The following is an 18293-nucleotide window of genomic DNA, read 5'->3' as shown; positions in this document are numbered from 1 at the left end:
CTTCAAATAGGTCAGGGCGTTTTATGACAGATGCCGCTTGTCAAAAAAAGTGGTTAATCTATTTTTAACCGTGTATACCATCCATGAAAAAAAAAAAAGTCTCAAAATTCAAGTAACAATAAACAGTGACAGCGATGAAAAATGGATCAGTGTTGCGAGTAAGGGTCAGTAAATTACTCTGCTCTTCTGAATGACTCTTTTAGGCTCCTCGGGTCGTACATCATGTGTCAGTCCTTTAAATCCGTAAGCCAGTTTCTCAATTTTCCTCAGTGTTTCCGTGTCTACACTTAAATCCCGACGGGCTTCCAGGTGATCCGGTTTAATCACATGCTATTTCACTGCAGCCCGCATCTCCAGCCGCTCTTGTTACCCCATGCAAAGCAAGGAAATGGGGAAAAAAAATGCCAGTGACTAAAGGCTGAACAAAGAGCGCTCTCCTTTGAAATTTTAAAGGTCAATAGCCGTCATTAAGAGATTTTGTATCTCACCATTGCTCTCCATATAATTGAACAATTAGGTGGAACTGGGATAATTACTGCTCAAAAGGCTTCAGATATAAGCCTTATGGCACAACAGCACAAATAATAAAATAATCATCTTGTAAAGAGGGAATCTGCAATAAAATATTCACAGAAAAATCACTAATGAATCCTTAACATACTGAGCTTTAAGGTTAATATGCCAAAAAAGCAATTAGCAACATTTCAATTTAATTGCCATCAAATAGAGTCTTCAAAATACAGGAAAAGTGGTAAATTCAGGAAGAATGGGACGGTAGATGTAGGAAGGGTTATAAATATTGAATTAGACGGTAAAAGAGCTGATTTTGAGTTTCTTTTTTTTATTATTATTATCTAAGGGAAGGGAAGCAGAGGGATCACCTTTCAATATTTTACCATTAAATAAGATGTGGTCTTCTCAAGCAAGTAAGCGGCCTCTTAAGCTTCTGTTGATGAAAAACTGGGGGCTGGGCTCTCCTAACTGCTTTGTAAACCAAAATAAATAGAAATAAATCCACCATAGGTGAACTTTAGATTGCGTGAGAACGAGACAAAACAAGCTCAAAGTGTTGGGGCACCACCCTGCTGACCCCGTATAATTGAAATAAGAAAGCAAGGAAATTATGCAACAAGTGTGCAGGTAACAAACATCCTATCAAATGGAGCTCAGAACTGCACTGAACTCAAAATTGCCAAACTTCTGATCATGTGGGTTCCAGGCAGGAAGGGGCGGGTCCAGCAGGACAGATAACAGAAATGGTCGAATGGCCTGTCAATCTTCTGTTCTACAGATGGAGGAAGAGAAAAGTCATTAGCACACAGTGCCACCCTCTGGTTTGGTGGGTAATTACTATCACCAGAGCCCTTAAGCTCTCTCCCATGCACACACTCTTGACAACCGCCTATAAAAATCATTCACCACCTTGGAAGTTTTTATATTTTATGACTATACGACACTGATTTCATCTGGCCTTTTTGACACTGATTAACAAAAAATGATTTTTTAACTTCATTAGCGTTATGTTAACCCGCGGAGAAATAAGCCAAAAAGCTGAATTTTTTCTCAGCTAGAACAAATGTTGTTATGTGTATTGGAAAAATGTATATTGTAGGTGCATCTCAATAAATTAGAATATCATCATAAAGTTAATTTATTTCAGTAATTCAATTCAAAAAGTGAAACTCATATATTACTATATAGATTCATTACACACAGAGTAATATACAGTATTTCAAACATTTATTTCTTTTCATTTTGCTGATTATAGCCTACAGGTAATGAAAACTCAAAATTCAGTATCTCAGAAAATTAGAAAATTACATAAGGCCAATAAAAAAAAAGATTTTTAATACAGAAATGTTTGCCTACTGAAAAGAATGTCCATGTATGCACTCAATACTTGGTCAGGGCTCCTTTTGCATGAATTACTGCATCAATGCGGCGTGGCATGGAGGCGATAGGCCTGTGGCACTGATGAGGTGTTATGGAAGCCCAGGATGCTTTGATAGCAGCCTTTCAGCTTATCTGCATTGTTGGTGTCTCTCATCTTCCTCTTTTGTGAAAGGAATAACTTTAGCCCCTTGTATTCTCATTAGGGGGTGAACCCCTGGGGGCAGCTGATGTGGCATGCACAACTTCACAACACAATTGATTACAAATCCTTCTGATCATTTTTGCTTAAGGCACCCATTGGTTCACTCTTTTATCATAAGGATGTAATGTTTTGCACATTTGATGACGTATTTGAGACATTTGATGTCTCAAATAACTAGACATCAAGATGAGTCAAACCGTGTAACATATTTGAGAGCTTTCTTATACCAATGAATCAGGAGGCATCGGGCAAAAGGAACTGAAGTGATTTCAAAGAGTTAATAAGTAATTCTTATTAATAAGTAATTCTTATAGTATTCACTACCTTGGACGTTTTTATATTTTATGGTTATACGACACTGATTTCATTTTTTTTTTACACTGATCAACAGAAAAAGACTCTTTAATGTCAAAGTTAAAACAGATGTTGGCAAAGTGGTCTAATTTAATTACAGATGTATAACAGAGAATAGTTTATTGTGTAAGTATTCACACCCCTAAATATGACACACGTAAATCCTCACTGATGCAGCCTGTCGGTTTTAGAATTAGTTCAATCGAGATCACCTTTCTGGGCTTTCCCTTAATTTTAGTATCAATGCACCTGTATGTTGAAGGGCTAACTTGTATTGAGTCAATATGGTGGCCTAACATTAGAACATTAGAACAATCTAGTGAAGAACAGGTCATTTAGCCCAACAAAGTTCGCCAGCCCTATCCACTTATTTCTTCCCAAAAAAAACATCAAGTTGAGTTTTGAAAGTCCCTAAAGTCTTACTGTCTACCACATTACTCGGTCACTTACTCCAAGTGTCTATGGTTCTCTTTGTAAAGAAAAACTTCCTAATGTTTGTGCGAAATTTACCCTTAACGAGTTTCCAACTGTGTCCCCGTGTTCTTGATGAACTCATTTTAAAGTCACTGTCTTGATCCACTGGACTAATTCCCTTCATAATTTTAAACACTTCAATCATGTCTCCTCTTAATCTTCTTTTGCTTAAACTGTAAAGGCTCGGCTCTTTTAATCTTTCCTCATAACTCATCCCCTGTAGACTTGCAATCAGCCGAGTCGCTCTTCTCTGGACATTTTCTTGTGCTGCTATGTCCTTTTTGTAGCCTGGAGACCAAAACTGCACACATGACTGCAGATGAGGCCTCACCAGTGCGTTATAGAGCCTGAGCAGAACCTCCTGTGACTTGTACTCCACACATCAAGGCGCTATATAACCTAAACCTAACCTAACAATGAAGACAAAAGAACACACCAAGTAGCTCTGTGAAAATGTAACTGAAATGCAGAAGTGAGGGGATGGAAGCAAGAAAATATCCAAGTCACTGAATATCCAGTTACATCAATCATTAAAAAATAGAAAGAGTATGGCACAGAGCAAGCCGTTAAAAAAAATGAGTGATTATTCAAGAAGAGCACTAGTGATGGAGGCCAACAACAGACTTATGAGAACTCAGAAGGAGTTATGAGCTACAGTGACTCAGATTGGAGAGACAATAACTGCTGCTCTGCTGCTTCACCTGTCACTGCTTTATAAGTGGAAAAGGAAAAGGAAAAGACAAGACATAATGGGTAGAGTCTGCCAGAAGGCATACAGGAAGATTCTGAAGTCACCTGGAACAAGATTTTATTGTCTGATGAGATCAAAATTGAGCTCTTTGTCCATCAGACTAAATGCCGTATTTGGTTTAAGGCCAACACTGCAAGTTATCAAAAATGCACCAGCCCCAGCAGGAAGAATGGCAGTGGCAGCATCAGGCTGTGGGGATAGTTCTCTGCAGCAGACTCTGGAAGGTCCGTTGGGTGTAAAATGAGTGCAGCAAAACAGAGAGAAATCCTGGAGGAAAACCTGAAGCAGTCTGCAAGAAACCTGCTCCTTGATAGAAGATTTGTATTCCTGTAAGGTAACGATCCCAAGCATAGAGACAAAGGTACCCAGGAATGTTAATGTCCTGGAATGGCCAAGTTACAGCCCTGATTTCAGACTTAACCAGAATTTGTGGCTGGCTGGACTTGAAAATGGCTGCTCAGTCATGGCCAACATGAAATCTGATAGACCCTGAGCAGTTTTGCAAAAAAAATGGATGTGTAAAAAATAGATGTGCAGAGCTAATAGAGAGAGAGAGAGACATGGGAGTAATAGCCCATTTGTGTCACAGTTTTTCTAATATTTGAATGTTCTTACCGTATATATATAATTATATATAAGATGTGTAAGCCTGTGCTGTAGAAAGCCTGGGCTCCTAGAAACTATTGAAATCATCAGAAAAAAAACTAAAATGCAGTGTCGGTGGTTTCATTTTGCGGATGTGTTCGACCCCCTTGTCTACCAGCGGCTAAGCGAGTTTCTGTCTCCTCAGAGGTTTCGTTTTGCCGATGTGCTTGCCTTGCTTGTGTATTAGCGGCTAAGCGAGTTGCTTTCCTTGGCGGTTTCACTTTGGCGATGGAGTCGCTTTCTTTCAGCTTCATGCTGTAGCCTCGTACTGTTTTCTTCTTCCGACTCATTAAGTTGGGGCCGCTTTGCCAGCTCTTTGAGCTTCATGCTGTAGCCTCGCACTTCCGGGCTGGACAGACAGACACACACACTTCCACGTGTAGACGTTTATATACTGTATAAGGAGGAGGTACTTAAAAATAACCGGAATTGAAAAAAAATTTAATTATCACTTACTGAAACTTTAGTCTCCTTCAAAGTATTCTCTATGTGAATGAATGCACTTGTCCCAACGGATTTCCCACTGGTGGAAACATTTTTGGAATTGATGAAAAGGAACGTTGTCCAAGGCCTGCAGCGATTTTTCTTTGACTTCCTCCATGGTACAAAAATGCTTTTCTTTGAGTTTTTTTTTCACACGGAGCAAGATCAAGTGACATTTCCCCTCGTTTGAAATGTGAAAACCACTCGAAGACCTGTATTTTACTTAAAGCTTCCTCTTTAAAAGCAGTTCCAAGCATCACTACAGTTTCAGAAGCTGTTTTCCCTAAGAGGAAACACAATTTAACGCAGACTCGCTGTTCTTTATGATCACCCATCACAAAACTCGCAGAACATGTTTAATAAGCACCCAGAAGAACCAATATGGAATGCCGTATGAACAATACAGAGCAACGCTATTTAGCAGACTGAAAAAGAATACTGTAAGTGTGCTACACCTAGTGATTCTGGTTTGTTTTTGGGTACCCCCTTGTATATATATATATATATATATATATATATATATATATATATATATATATATATATATATATATATATATACAGTGGAACCTCGGTTCACTACCATAATTCGTTCCAAACCTCTGGTCGTAAACCGAATTGGTTGTGAACCGAAGCAATTTCCCTCATAGGATTGTATGTAAATACAATTAATCTGTTCCAGACCGTACGAACTGTATGTAAATATATTTATTAAAATATTTTTTAAGCACAAATATAGTTAATTACACCATAGAATGCACAGTGCAATAGTAAACTAATGTAAAAACATTGAATAACACTGACACAAACACCCATGCTCCCTGCTCAGCTGCACACGCTCGCTCTCTCTCTCTCTCTCTCTCTCCATCTCATCAGCACGCAAGCCTGCTCTATCTCTCTCTCTCTCTAACATTGCAGCAGTTCGCGCTATAGCCTTACAACCCGGTCGTTGTATAAACACTTTTTTTTATGAGTTTTAAGCACAGGGGGTAAAAAAAGGAACATTTGAACAAATCCGAACTTTATTTAAAACCCAACCACAAGCAACCAAGAAAATAACATTGTAAGAGTTCGCGCTATAGCCTTTATGACCCGATCGCTGTATAAACACTAAGCACAGGGGGAAAAAAAGGAACATTTGAACAAATCCAAACTTTATTTAAAACCCAACCACAAGCAACCAAGAAAATAATATTGCAGGAGTTTGTGCCCGATCGCTGTGTTAACACTTTTTTTAATGAGTTTTAAGCACAGAGGAAAAAAAGGAACATTTAAAAAATCTGTAATTCAAAAACTAACCATAAACCACCAAGAAAACTAACCTTGCATGAGTCGAGGTCTGGCATGAAGTGAGGAGAAAATGGGTGGACAGGAGGTTACAGTTTTGAGGGAGATGGAGGGATGTTTTCTCTCTTGTGATTTCTTGGATTTCTGGTGTTTTTAGCCGTTTAGCTGGTGGGAGCAAAAGCGTCGTGCAGCCATTCCAAAAACAAAGTCCGTGTGACCCAACCCTTCGTGTTTGCCCTCCACATCACTGGCAGTCTGGCTTTGTTTACATTGTGCTGTTTGAAAGCACAAGAGTTCTCAAATTGGTAAATGAGTAAACTGGTAAACAGTTTTTCCACCTCTTCCAGCACTTGAGGCCTCTGCCTGGTTAACGCTGTAACTCCTTTTGCAACATCAGCTGCTTTAATAGATTCTTTCTGCTTTAGAATAGTCGAAATCGTAGGTTTTGACTTCTTGTACTCGGCGGCAAGATCAGTAACACGAACGCCACGCTCATACTTTTCAATAATTTCTTTCTTTACTTCGATTTCAATTTTCTGCAAAACTTTCTTCTCACCACTCTTCACTTGCTTAGAAGCCATGGTTAACTGCAAAAGCACACGAAATACTGTAGAGCACAAAGAGTTCACAGGTAAAACACGCACGTCTGACTGAGAACAATGAACAGGGTGAGGCTGAACACGTGCTTAAACACAGTAATCGACGCGTATGAACCGAAAGGGAAATGAAATAGAGCACAAAGAGTTCACAGCAAAAGCACGCACGCACGTCTGATGGAGAACAATGCAACACGTGCGGAAATCATCAGCGCGCACAAACCGAAAGGGAAACTGGCTTGTTCGTATAACGAGTGTGTGTTCGTGAACCGAGGCAAAAGTTTGGCGAACTTTTTGGTCGTAAACCGAGTTGTACGTGTACCGAGGTGTTCGTGAACCGAGGTTCCACTGTATATATATATATATATATACACAGTATGTATTGGGGGGTGTTCAAAAGTTCAGTGATATACAATCAGGCACCAACTAATGGCTCCATTTGGGACTGGCTATTTGGCTGTATGTGAGTAAGTCATTGCATTTGGGGATGTGTGAGTCTGGTGTGGGTCACTGGAACAAAGAACTGGGAAGAACTTGTGATTTAAATACAAATTAGTAACCTGGGGCGAGGTGTCGGGTATGCACCAGTGTACATGCATTTTCTACCAACAAGGGAAGAATGGGGAACTGCCAGTACAGAGTGTGAACAGGCCCACTTATCTCTGCATGTAATTTTCCATCTCAAGCTACCACTGATCCTAAATATTTAAATGTATTCACTCTTTTCAATAGCTAATGTTGGAATCCTTACCAACGTTAAACCTCAGATATTCTGTGTTCTTCTTCCTGTTTATATTAATTCCTCCATCTTTCATGCTTTCACCCTGAGTCCTCAATCACTTACAGATATCCTGGACCATCCTCACGCACTTCTCTTTGTCTAATAGTACTTGTTCAAATGCCTTTTATATTCACACCACAGGTGAAGAGCTCAGTTATTCCTTAGTTACAAGAATTTTAATTAATTAATTAAAATTAGACAGAAATTCACCAGACAAGAGAGTCTTCACTCGCCTCTTAAACACATTGAGGGAAGTCAGAAATTTGAATGGATGCAGCCAGCTTGCTCCACCAGCTAGGAGCTACCCATGAAAAGAGTCTGGACTGAGATTTGATAAGATGCAGAACTGTCATCACCAGATGGTGTTCATGAACAGATCTGATTGGATGAGAAGGAGCATAGGACCTCACAAGTATCTTTATATATATAGGTGCTGACCTGTTGACTACTCTATAGGCAAGCATCAATGATGCTGCTACAGAGAGCCAACACAGTGACGTTTAGAGAACAGTGACATGTGCCCACCTCTGCTGGTTGAACACCAAATGTGCTGCTGCATTATGAATCATCTTCAGAGGCTTGGTAACACATGCAATTTTTCCTGCCAGCAGAGAGTCACAGTAGTTCAGATGTGATAAGTCCAAAGCCTGGACCAGGAGATGTGCTGCATACTCAGATCCGGTCTGATCTTGTGGGCACAGTATAAGAGTGAATCTGCAAGATCGAGAGACCATTGTGGACAGCTGATCGTCAATCACCACCACAAGGCTGCATGCAGACTTGGCAGGTGTCGCCAATAATGAAACAAGCTAGAGAGAAAATCATCTAAGCTGACAGCAGATTCAAACCAAGGACCTCAGCACAGTAAGTTAGTTGGAGGTAACAGCCACTTTGTAAGGGGACAAATATCTCCATGAAATATTAACATTTTTGATTTCGTTATAAGAGTTTTTTGATGATAACACTGGAATAGCAAAAAGTGCCCATGGCACAAATAATTAAAAACTGAGATCCATGGCAGTACTCCGCTCAATTGCATCCCGCAGGGCTAATTTAAATAATTTTGGAAAAATGCCCAGAATTAGAAAGCAATTTCAATTTCTAAAACACTAAAGTGAATCGTACTCCATTTTTGTTTTACCATCCTCTTTATATATATCAAAAAAAAAACACATCCCCATAAGTGCTTACAAAATACGAGAGAAAGCATTTCAAAGCAACCTCTTCTAACTTTCAACTTCAATGTCTTAATCACTTTAGATCCGATGATTCACAATACGCAGAAGTTCCTCAGCCTCGGGATGTGCTATCAGCTGCTTACCTGACTCACAGGCAAATGTCTTTGACGTCTCATCATAGAAGATAATTGCCACAGCATGTTTTCTCGTCTCTCGAGGCAGTCTGGTTATGTTCTTGATATTATGAAGTTCAGTTATCTGAAAATGAAAAATAAAAGACACATTTGTTGAAGTGAGTTCACAACTGACACATTAGCTGTCTGTTTACTTAGACCCACTTATCTGACTGATTAGTGCCCTTCATCATATAAACTCACTGAGCAAAGTATTAGAAGCACTATACAAATCCTGGTTAGGAACCTCCTTTGGGTCTCAAAACAGCCTCAGTTCTTCATGGTACAGATTCCACGAGATGTTGGAATCATTCTGGTTCATGTTAACAGGATTACATCACGCAATTTCTGAAGAATCTCCCGTTCCAGTACATCCCAAAGGTGCTCTACTGGATTCTGATCTGGAGAAGGGGGTGGCCATTGAAGAACGCCAAACTCATTGTCATGTTGTTGAAATCAGTTTGAGATGACTTTTGCTTTATGACATGGTGCATTATCAAGCTGGAAGAGTTATCCATTAGACTGGGGGTTCTCAAACTCGGTCCTGGGGGCCCACTGTGGCTGCAGGTTTTTGTTCCAACCAGCTGCTAACCCCTGATAACAACTGATCTCATTTAATTAGCTGGTCTTTTTTTTACTCTGCTCTTATTTTGCATTCAGAAAAACAGTATGGTTTTTACATTTATAAGACATTTAGAAATATTTCTGCTTTTGCTATAGATTTAAATGCTTAACTCTCTTTGGTTGATTTCATTATATTTTGCTCTTTCTCTGAGCTGTTTGCTCCCTTAATTCATATCTTAATAATGACAATTAAAAACTAGCAGAGCAGACACCCAGGCAAACTACACTGAATAATCAAAGGCTGCAACTACTTTAGTGTCAGACCCACTAATTAGTAAATAATGGATTAATTAAACAATTAGAATACCTGCAAAAGCAGAATGAAAATCAAGATGAAAACACTGACATTATTCCCATAAAACTGCTTGATACATTTTAATATATATATAGTACTGTGCAAAAGTTTTAGGCAGGTGTGAAAAAATGCTGTAAACAAAGAATGCTTTCAGAAATATAAATAATGATTGTTTATTGTTATCAATTTACAAAATGCAAAGTGAGCGAACAAAAGAAAAATCTAAATCAAATCGATATTTGGTGTTACTACCTTTTGCCTTCAAAGCAGCATCAATTCTTATAGGTCCACTTGCACAAAGTCAGGGATTTTGTAGGATTCTAGTCAGGTGTCTGATCAACCAATTCTACCAAACACGTGCTAATGATCATCAATGTCACACGTAGGTTGAAACACAGTCATTAACTGAAACAGAAACAACTGTGTAGGAGGCTTAAAACTGGGTGAGGAACAACCAAACTCTGCTACCAAGGTGAGGTTGCGGAAGACAGTTTCATGTCATGGCAAGATTGAGCACAGCAACAAGACACAAGGTAGTTCTACTGCATCAGCAAGGTCTCTCCCAGACAAAGATTTCAAAGCAGACTGGGGTTTCAAGATGAGCTGTTCAAGCTCTTTTGAAGAAGCACAAAGAAACGGGCAACGTTGAGGATCGTAGACGCAGTGGTCGGCCAAGGAAACTTAGTGCAGCAGATGAAAGACACATCAAGCTTATTACCCTTCGAAATCAGAAGATGTCCAGCAGTGCCATCAGCTCAGAACTGGCAGAAACCAGTGGGACCCAGGTACACCCATCTACTGTCCAGAGAAGTCTGGCCAGAAGTGGTCTTCATGGAAGAGTTGCAGCCAAAAAGCTATACCTCCGACGTGGAAACAAGGCCAAGCAACTCAAGTGTGCACGAAAACATAGGAACTGGGGTGCAGAAAAATGGCAGCAGGTGCTCTGGACTGATGAGTCAAAATTTGAAATATTTGGCTGTAGCAGAAGGCAGTTTGTTCGTCGAAGCGCTGGAGAGCAGTATGATAATGAGTGTCTGCAGGCAACAGTTAAGCATGGTGGAGGTTCCTTGAACGTTTGGGGCTGCATTTCTGCAAATGGAGTTGGAGATTTGGTTAGGATTAATGGTGTTCTCAATGCTGAGAAATACAGGCAGATACTTATCCATCATGCAGTACCATCAGGAGGCGTATGATTGGCCCCAAATTTATTCTGCAGCAGGACAACGACCCCAAACATACAGCCAAAGTCATTAAGAACTATCTTCAGCGTAAAGAAGAACAAGAAGTGATGGTATGGCCCCCACAGAGCTCTGATCTCAACATCATCGAGTGTGTCTGGGATTACATGAAGAGACAGAAGGATGTGTGGAAGCCTACATCCACAGAAGATCTGTGGTTAGTTCTCCAAGATGTTTGGAACAACCTACCAGCCGAGTTCCTTCAAAAACTGTGTGCAAGTGTACCTAGAAGAACTGATGCTGTTTTGAAGGCAAAGGGTGGTCACACCAAATATTGATTTGATTTAGATTTCTCTTTTGTTCATTCACTGCATTTTGTTGATTGATGAAAATTAAATGATTAACACTTCCATTTGTGAAAGCATTCTTTGTTTACAACATTTTATCACACCTGCCTAAAACTTTTGCACAGTACTGTATATGTTATGGCCAAAACCCGAAATCGGCCAAAGTGGGACGTGTCTGGCCAAATCGGGAAATGGCCAACGTCCGATTGACCAGCCAATGTCCGATCTTTTCCATTGATTTCGGGATTTGGCCAGCCGGTTTGCGAAATAGCATGGGGCGATCGGCCAAAGTCGGAAGAAAAAAGGCATGAGCAGCGATTTGTTGTGCACTTAGTAGTGCAATTGCATCGAGTGTAGCCTTGGCCACCGGTCAGTGATTGGGATGATGCGACTGTTCGTAGTGATTTTTCTTCTGTGCCTACGGATTCCAGTGTGAGCAGTTTCTTGTGCAGAATGGAAAACTCACTTCTGAATCTGCATCTGAATTTTTAAGTATCTTCACACCTTGAGCAGACAGTCTTGCATCAGCACATTGAATTTTGGCCAGGGAGTTCTCGCCACTTTTCGAAATGGCCGGGCAAAGTAGCATATACACTGGTCATTTCTAGTAATTCTGACTTTGGCCACACCTCTCGGCCAAAATGCAAAATGACTGGCCAATTCAGGAACTGGCAGAACTTTGTGTTTTGGCCGTAACATATATATATATACTGTATATACATTTTTTTTTTACCAAACTTAGTTTTCTAATTTCTGTATTGTTCCCAAAACACAGAACTTAAGAGATAACAGTTCACTTAATTAGCCCAGGAGTCCAATTAAAAACAGAAACTGTTTGGAACAAAAACATTTAAAGATGGGTAGATTGTGGCCATGAAGGGATGCAAATGCTCAGCAACAATACTGAAATAGCCTGTGCCATTTAAGAGAAGATTGACTGGTATTAGCAAGTCTGAAGTATGACATTAGACACCATTACACCACTACCACCATCATGGACTGTTGACACAAGGCAAGGTTGGGGTCCGTGGATTCCTGCTGCTGGCACCAAATTCTGACCCTACCATCTGTGTGCCTCAGCAGAAATTGAGATTCAGCAGACCAGGCTACATTCTTCCAGTCTCTAACTATGAGCTTGTTCCCACCGCATCCTCAGCTTTCTGCTCTTGGCTGACAGTGGAGTTAATGAGGATAGATAGATAGATAGATAGATAGATAGATAGATAGATAGATAGATACTTTATTAATCCCAATGGGAAATTCACATTCTTCAGCAGCAGCATACTGATACAATAAATAATATTAAATTAAAGAATGATAATAATACAGGTGAAAAAAAACAGACAATAACTTTGTATAATGTTAAATGTTAACGTTTACCCCCCCTGGTGGAATTAAAGAGTCGCATAGTTTGGGGGAGGAACGATCTCCTCAGTCTGTCAGTGGAGCAGGACAGTGACAGCAGTCTGTCGCTGAAGCTGCTCTTCTGTCTGGAGATGACATTATTTAGTGGATGCAGTGGATTCTCCATAATTGATAGGAGCCTGCTGAGCGCCCTTCGCTCTGCCACAGATGTTAAACTGTCCAGCTCCATGCCAACAATAGAGCCTGCCTTCCTCACCAGTTTGTCCAGGCGTGAGGCGTCTTTCCTCTTAATGCTGCCTCCCCAGCACACCACTGCGTAGAAGAGGGCGCTCGCCACAACTGTTTGATAGAACATCTGCAGCATCTTATTGCAGATGTTGAAGGAAGCCAGCCTTCTAAGGAAGTATAACCGGCTTTGTGCTTTCTTGCACAGCGCATCAGTATTGGATGTCTTAAGATTGACAAGTGCATATATAAACCCTTGACGCATATTTACAAAAGTCACTGTGCACTGGGGAAATTTCAAAAGGGCTGGAAAATGGCAAATGTTATCCCGTTATATAAAAATCAGGCAAGTCCAAGCAACTATAGGCTGGTAACGTTAATGTGCATTGAGGGTTAATTAATGGAAAGAATTATTAAAGAGAAGATTGAGCAACATATGGCAAGAGAAGGAGTTTTACTGAAGAGGCAGAGTGGGTTCAGAGGAGGAAGGTCGTGTTTTACTAACATGCTGGAATTCTATAAAGATGCAACAAAAGAAAGTGATTAAAGTGGAGCTTAAGATATTATTTAACTTGACTTTCAGAAAGCATTTGATAAGGTGCCACATGAGAGGGTGGACAACAAACTAAAAGAAGTGGGAGTTCAGGGTGTGGTGTGTATATGGGGGCAAAATTGGCTCAAGTCATAGGAAGCAGAAGGTGATGGCGTGAGGGACCTTATCAGAATTGGCTGATGTTAAGAGTGGTGTCCCTGAGTGCTAGGGCTGCTGCTATTTTTAATATATATAAATGATTTAGATAGGAATATTAATGACAAGCTGGTTCGTTTTGCAGATGATAACAAGCTTGGTGGATTGGCAGATAATCTTGAATCTGTTGAATCGTTTAAGAGGAACTTGGACAGCATACAGGCTTGGGCAGATTTGTGGCAGATGAAATTTAATGTCAGTAAATGTAAAGTATTACACATAGGAAGTAAAAATGTGAGGTTTGAATACACAATGAGAAGCCTGAAAATTGGAAGTACACCTTATGAGAAGATTTAGAAGTCGCAGCAGACACAACACTATCAACTGCCAGACAGTGGTCAAAGGCCATTAAGAAGGCTAACAGAATGTCAGGTTATATAGCGCCTTGATGTGTGGACTATAAGTCACAAGAGGTTCTGCACAAGCTTTATAACACACTGGTGAGGCCTCATCTGGAGTTCTGTGTGCAGTTTTGGTCTCCAGGCTACAAAAAGGACATAGCAGCACTAGAAAAAGACAAGAGAAGAGCAACAGGGGATGAATTATGACAACAGACTAACAGAGCTGAACCTTTACAGTTTAAGGAAAATGAGACTAAGAGGAGACATAATTGAAGTGTTTAAAATTATGAAGGGAATTAGTCCAGTGGATGAAGACTTTAAAATAAGTTCATCAAAACCAACGGACACCTTTGGAAACTTGTTAAGGGTAAATTTTGCACAAACATACAAAGGTTTTTCCTTACACAGACAGCCATAGACACTTGGAATAAGTGACCAAGTATTGTGGTAAACAGTAGGACTTAAGTAACCTTCAAAACTCGACTTGATGTTATTTTGGAAGAATTAAGTGGATAGGACTGGAGAGCTTTTTTGGGTTGAATGGCCTGTTCTTGTCTAGGTTGTTCTAATGTTCTAAATGTAAAAGATGTCAAGTCTAGAGTAGAAGGTCGGTTTCATGAGGGGCATGGAAAAGATTTATCCATTTTGCCAACAGGGATTGCATTGCAAAATAAACCTGAGTTTTACTGGTGTTTCTATTAAGGGGTCATGCTCAAAAACTTTTAATCTTCTGTGGTATTTTACATCCTGACCTACCATTTACAATTTCACCCAAACACTGCACACCTGGGGCCTCATGCATAACACCGTGCGTAGAATTCACACTAAAACATGGCATACGGACAAAAGCAGAAATGTTCGTACCAACAAAAAAATCCAGATGCATAAATCTTTGCGAACGTCAACTTCAACGTTCTTCCGCTCCATAAATCCCGGTCAGCATGAAAAGTAACGCACATGCACTTAAGCTCAGCGTTCTGTGAAAAGACAATGGCAAAAGCACGGGGGAAATAGAAGAAATTCAGCGAATATAAAAGTGGAGGCAAGGAAAAACGTACTATTTGTTGGTTTCAACAGTGGTACAAACAAAGGAAGGAAGTTGATCGAGTGACATAGAGTGTCGGAGAAACTCAAAAGCTCAAGTTCACAAAGTCGCACAGTGCCCGAAATAAAAAAGAAGTTGTCAGATATCAAAGTCGCCGTGAAAAGGTGAGTCATAGCCCACCGCCTGAGAGTCATATGGAAGCTTATTAGGGTACAGAGAAAAAAAAAAAATAAATAGCCACACAGTGGGAAAAAAGCATGAAATGTCAACTTTAATCTCTAAATTTCCACTTTATTCACATAGTTTGTCATTAAAGTAAAACATCATAAACTTCATCTTTAAATCGTTTAATTTACTAATTTCTCAAATACCATCATAACTAATGTAGCACCTTAAATGCTTTGTTTTGTATTTTATCTTTTATGTGTTCAATGTGTGTGAATCACTATGTACTTCTTAAACAGGCTTTCTCTTCCTCCTATAGGACACAGAATTCATTACATTCGTGATATTAGAGCTCTCTGAATAATTAAAATACTGAGATGTATACTTGATATCATTTTCATGATGATAGGAATTAAAGCATGTTAGTAAACATGGGAACACGGTGGGGCAGTGATAGTGACAAACTGGCGCCCTGTCCAGAGATTGTTCCTGTCTCCCGCAAGATGCTTGCTGCGGCGTGCACGACCTTCAATGAAATAATTTACAATTCCTTCCTTTTCTTTCTCCAAGTAACCAATTGCCACACAATCAGCTCTGTAATAGATGTTAAGCCATCTGTAAGCTTAGAACGCAGATTCTTCAAAACTTTTAAGGAACATTGAAATATCTTCGTAGTACATGTTTAATTATTCTATCTATCTATCCTTCCAGTGTCGCGCCAGCCCAAGCAAGAATACAGTGTGAGGCAGGAACAATCCCTGAACAGGCGCCACCGTGTCCTCACATGTTTAATTATTAACAATATAGATTATTTAAATGATGTTAACATTTGATCTGTGTAATGTAATAAACATATTTTGCTACATTTCATCTTAAAAATGTTATAATCATCATATGTAAATATGAGCTTTATAAAGCAGCGCAGGTTGTGCAATATTACAAATGTATCGCAAGTTTACAGTGAGGTAATTGTACTTATAAGTACAAACAGTTCTACAAGGAGCACTTGATGGACTGATTGAGTGCCTTTATAGTTCTTGGGATGAAACTGTTTCTGAACCGTGATGTCCCTACAGGAAAGGCTCTGAAGCGTTTGTCATATGAGAGCAGTTCAAATAGCACATGGATGAGGCAGCGTGTACTTGATGCTGTATACCGATAATCTGATCAGCTGCTGTAGAGCTGTGATTCCACACTCAGATGCAGTGGGATAAATACTTCAGAGTAACAACGCTAAAGCAGCTATGGTATTTGGAATAGTTTGGCCATTCGGTACACCATTATATTGTTACAGGCTAATTACAATCAGATGCTTTAAGCTAATAAACAATATGCGGTTAATTTCAGTGTATATGATAAAGTCGCATCAGGGATGTGGATCTAAAAAAGAAAGGGAAACCAAACTGGAACAAAAGCACTGCTTTAACGCTGGGTGCCGCCAGTTTGCAAAACCGAGCGGAGAACTTGTGTACACCAAGCATTTAGCTGGCGTGAAAATGTGCGCGGCAAGTTTAGGTTTTATACATTGCAATTTGAGCGTGGAAACGGGAGTACACAACATTTTTGTGCGTACGCACCGTTTATACATGAGGCCCCTAATCTCTTTTCATATTCTCTTGAATATTCGGTTGTGTTTTCCTTGGTATTTTAAAATCTATCATTTAATGGACTATATCACAACCATTTAACCATTTAGGCCTGGCTTCAAGCTGAGTTAAGCCCCCCCCATAAACATATTGCCAAGCCCCACCACCTATGCTGTTGTCTTGTCAGTGTACCTGAAGCAATCACCTCAGGCAGCACTTTAAGAGTAACAATGTCATGAAACTTTTTTTTTGACATTATGAAATAAAATAAAAAAAGTTAAATGTGAACTGTAAGTTTAAAAGGCACAACCACCTTTTAGAAATTATGAGAAATATTGGAGTGAACTTAGAGAAAAGCCACGACACTAAAAATGTGACTGTCATGATCATCAAAATATTCATCTTGCAATAAAGCTAGTTGTTTTAAAACATCAGCAGCTTTATACCTTTTTCAAGATGACAATTTTAATACTGTCTATTTAACCCTTAAACTGCCAGAACTGTCAATAGTTGGTTCCCAATGCAATTTGCCAGCACGCCGAAACTGAGTATATTCGGCAATGTACATTCATTGAATGCCACAACTGGCTATAGTCGGTTCCCAGTGAAATGTGCCAGCACACCGGAGCTGATCAGTCCGTGTCGTACATTCATTGAGCAGCCAGCTCATTACCACTGCCACCCCCTAGCGAATCAGCATTGCTGTCCCTGGGATTCAGCCGCTGCACTAGACTAGCCTGCAAGCATCAGCGTTGGCCTCTGTGCGTTTGCATGCAGCCAGATCATTCGCAGTTGGCTCGGTGATTTACTTAATTTCATCAATGGTGTCAGTTGCACCTTGTACATATAATAATAGATTGTTGCAGTAGCTTTTTAAATAGTTTTTACAGTTCATTGGCAGTGTGTAAAATGATCAGTGTTGTAGTAACTGTGATGCTGTTTGCATGAAAATAATGTGTTCCATTAAAATTTCACTTTTTCTTGGTGAATTGTGACATTTCCTTAAAAAGTGCAGCAAAAAAGTATTTGGCGTCCAGGGGTGCATTAACCCCCCCCCCCCCCCCCCCCAAGTATGAGGCAGTTTAAGGGTTAAAACACCATTTTCTGCAAGCTGTTGCCACTGAAATAAAAAAAAACAATCTATATCTATTCAGTAGATGGCAGCACTGTAGTAGGAAACTGAGATGTGACAGCAAAACCCGGCAGCAAGTTGGCTGCATCTATAGAGGCTGTATACTGAGGTACGAGTTAACTCATATGTCATGCTTTGATTGGTTTAGTGAGACATGAGTTAACTCGTACCTCACATTCAATGTGTTAAAGTACTTTGGAACAGTATTATGCTGAGCTTGAGCAGAATCTTTTGAAACAAATATTTTCATTTCAGTACATTTTCTTCTGCTTCATTGTTATGAATACATCAGCATAGCCCAATACAGTTGTGGGGCAAGGACTACTTCTGTATTACGCACTGTCACACACATGCACATGGGAGGTAGCTAGTAGGACCAAAAGAAGGTAATTCCACACCAAGCCAGGGGGTGGTGGGGTGCATTAA

The 18293-nt window shown here is 39.9% G+C and overlaps 2 protein-coding genes across 2 annotated transcripts in view; one reads left to right on the top strand and one right to left on the bottom strand.

The window, feature by feature from the left end:
* The window catches only part of LOC114653862 (protein disulfide-isomerase TMX3-like), a 1157775-nt gene that overhangs the window by 194694 nt on the left and 944788 nt on the right, over positions 1-18293 (top strand). The gene's annotated exons all lie outside the window — the stretch shown is intronic.
* Positions 1-18293, bottom strand: part of dok6 (docking protein 6) — a 538250-nt gene that overhangs the window by 99447 nt on the left and 420510 nt on the right. Inside the window, exon 3 of the mRNA XM_028803400.2 lies at positions 8787-8901. Coding sequence (XP_028659233.1) covers positions 8787-8901 — 115 coding nt within the window. The remainder of the gene's footprint in view (positions 1-8786; positions 8902-18293) is intronic.

This window comes from Erpetoichthys calabaricus, chromosome 6 (genome assembly GCF_900747795.2).
Source record: "Erpetoichthys calabaricus chromosome 6, fErpCal1.3, whole genome shotgun sequence".
Lineage (NCBI taxonomy): Eukaryota > Metazoa > Chordata > Cladistia > Polypteriformes > Polypteridae > Erpetoichthys > Erpetoichthys calabaricus.
This window is presented reverse-complemented; position numbering and strand designations above follow the sequence as displayed.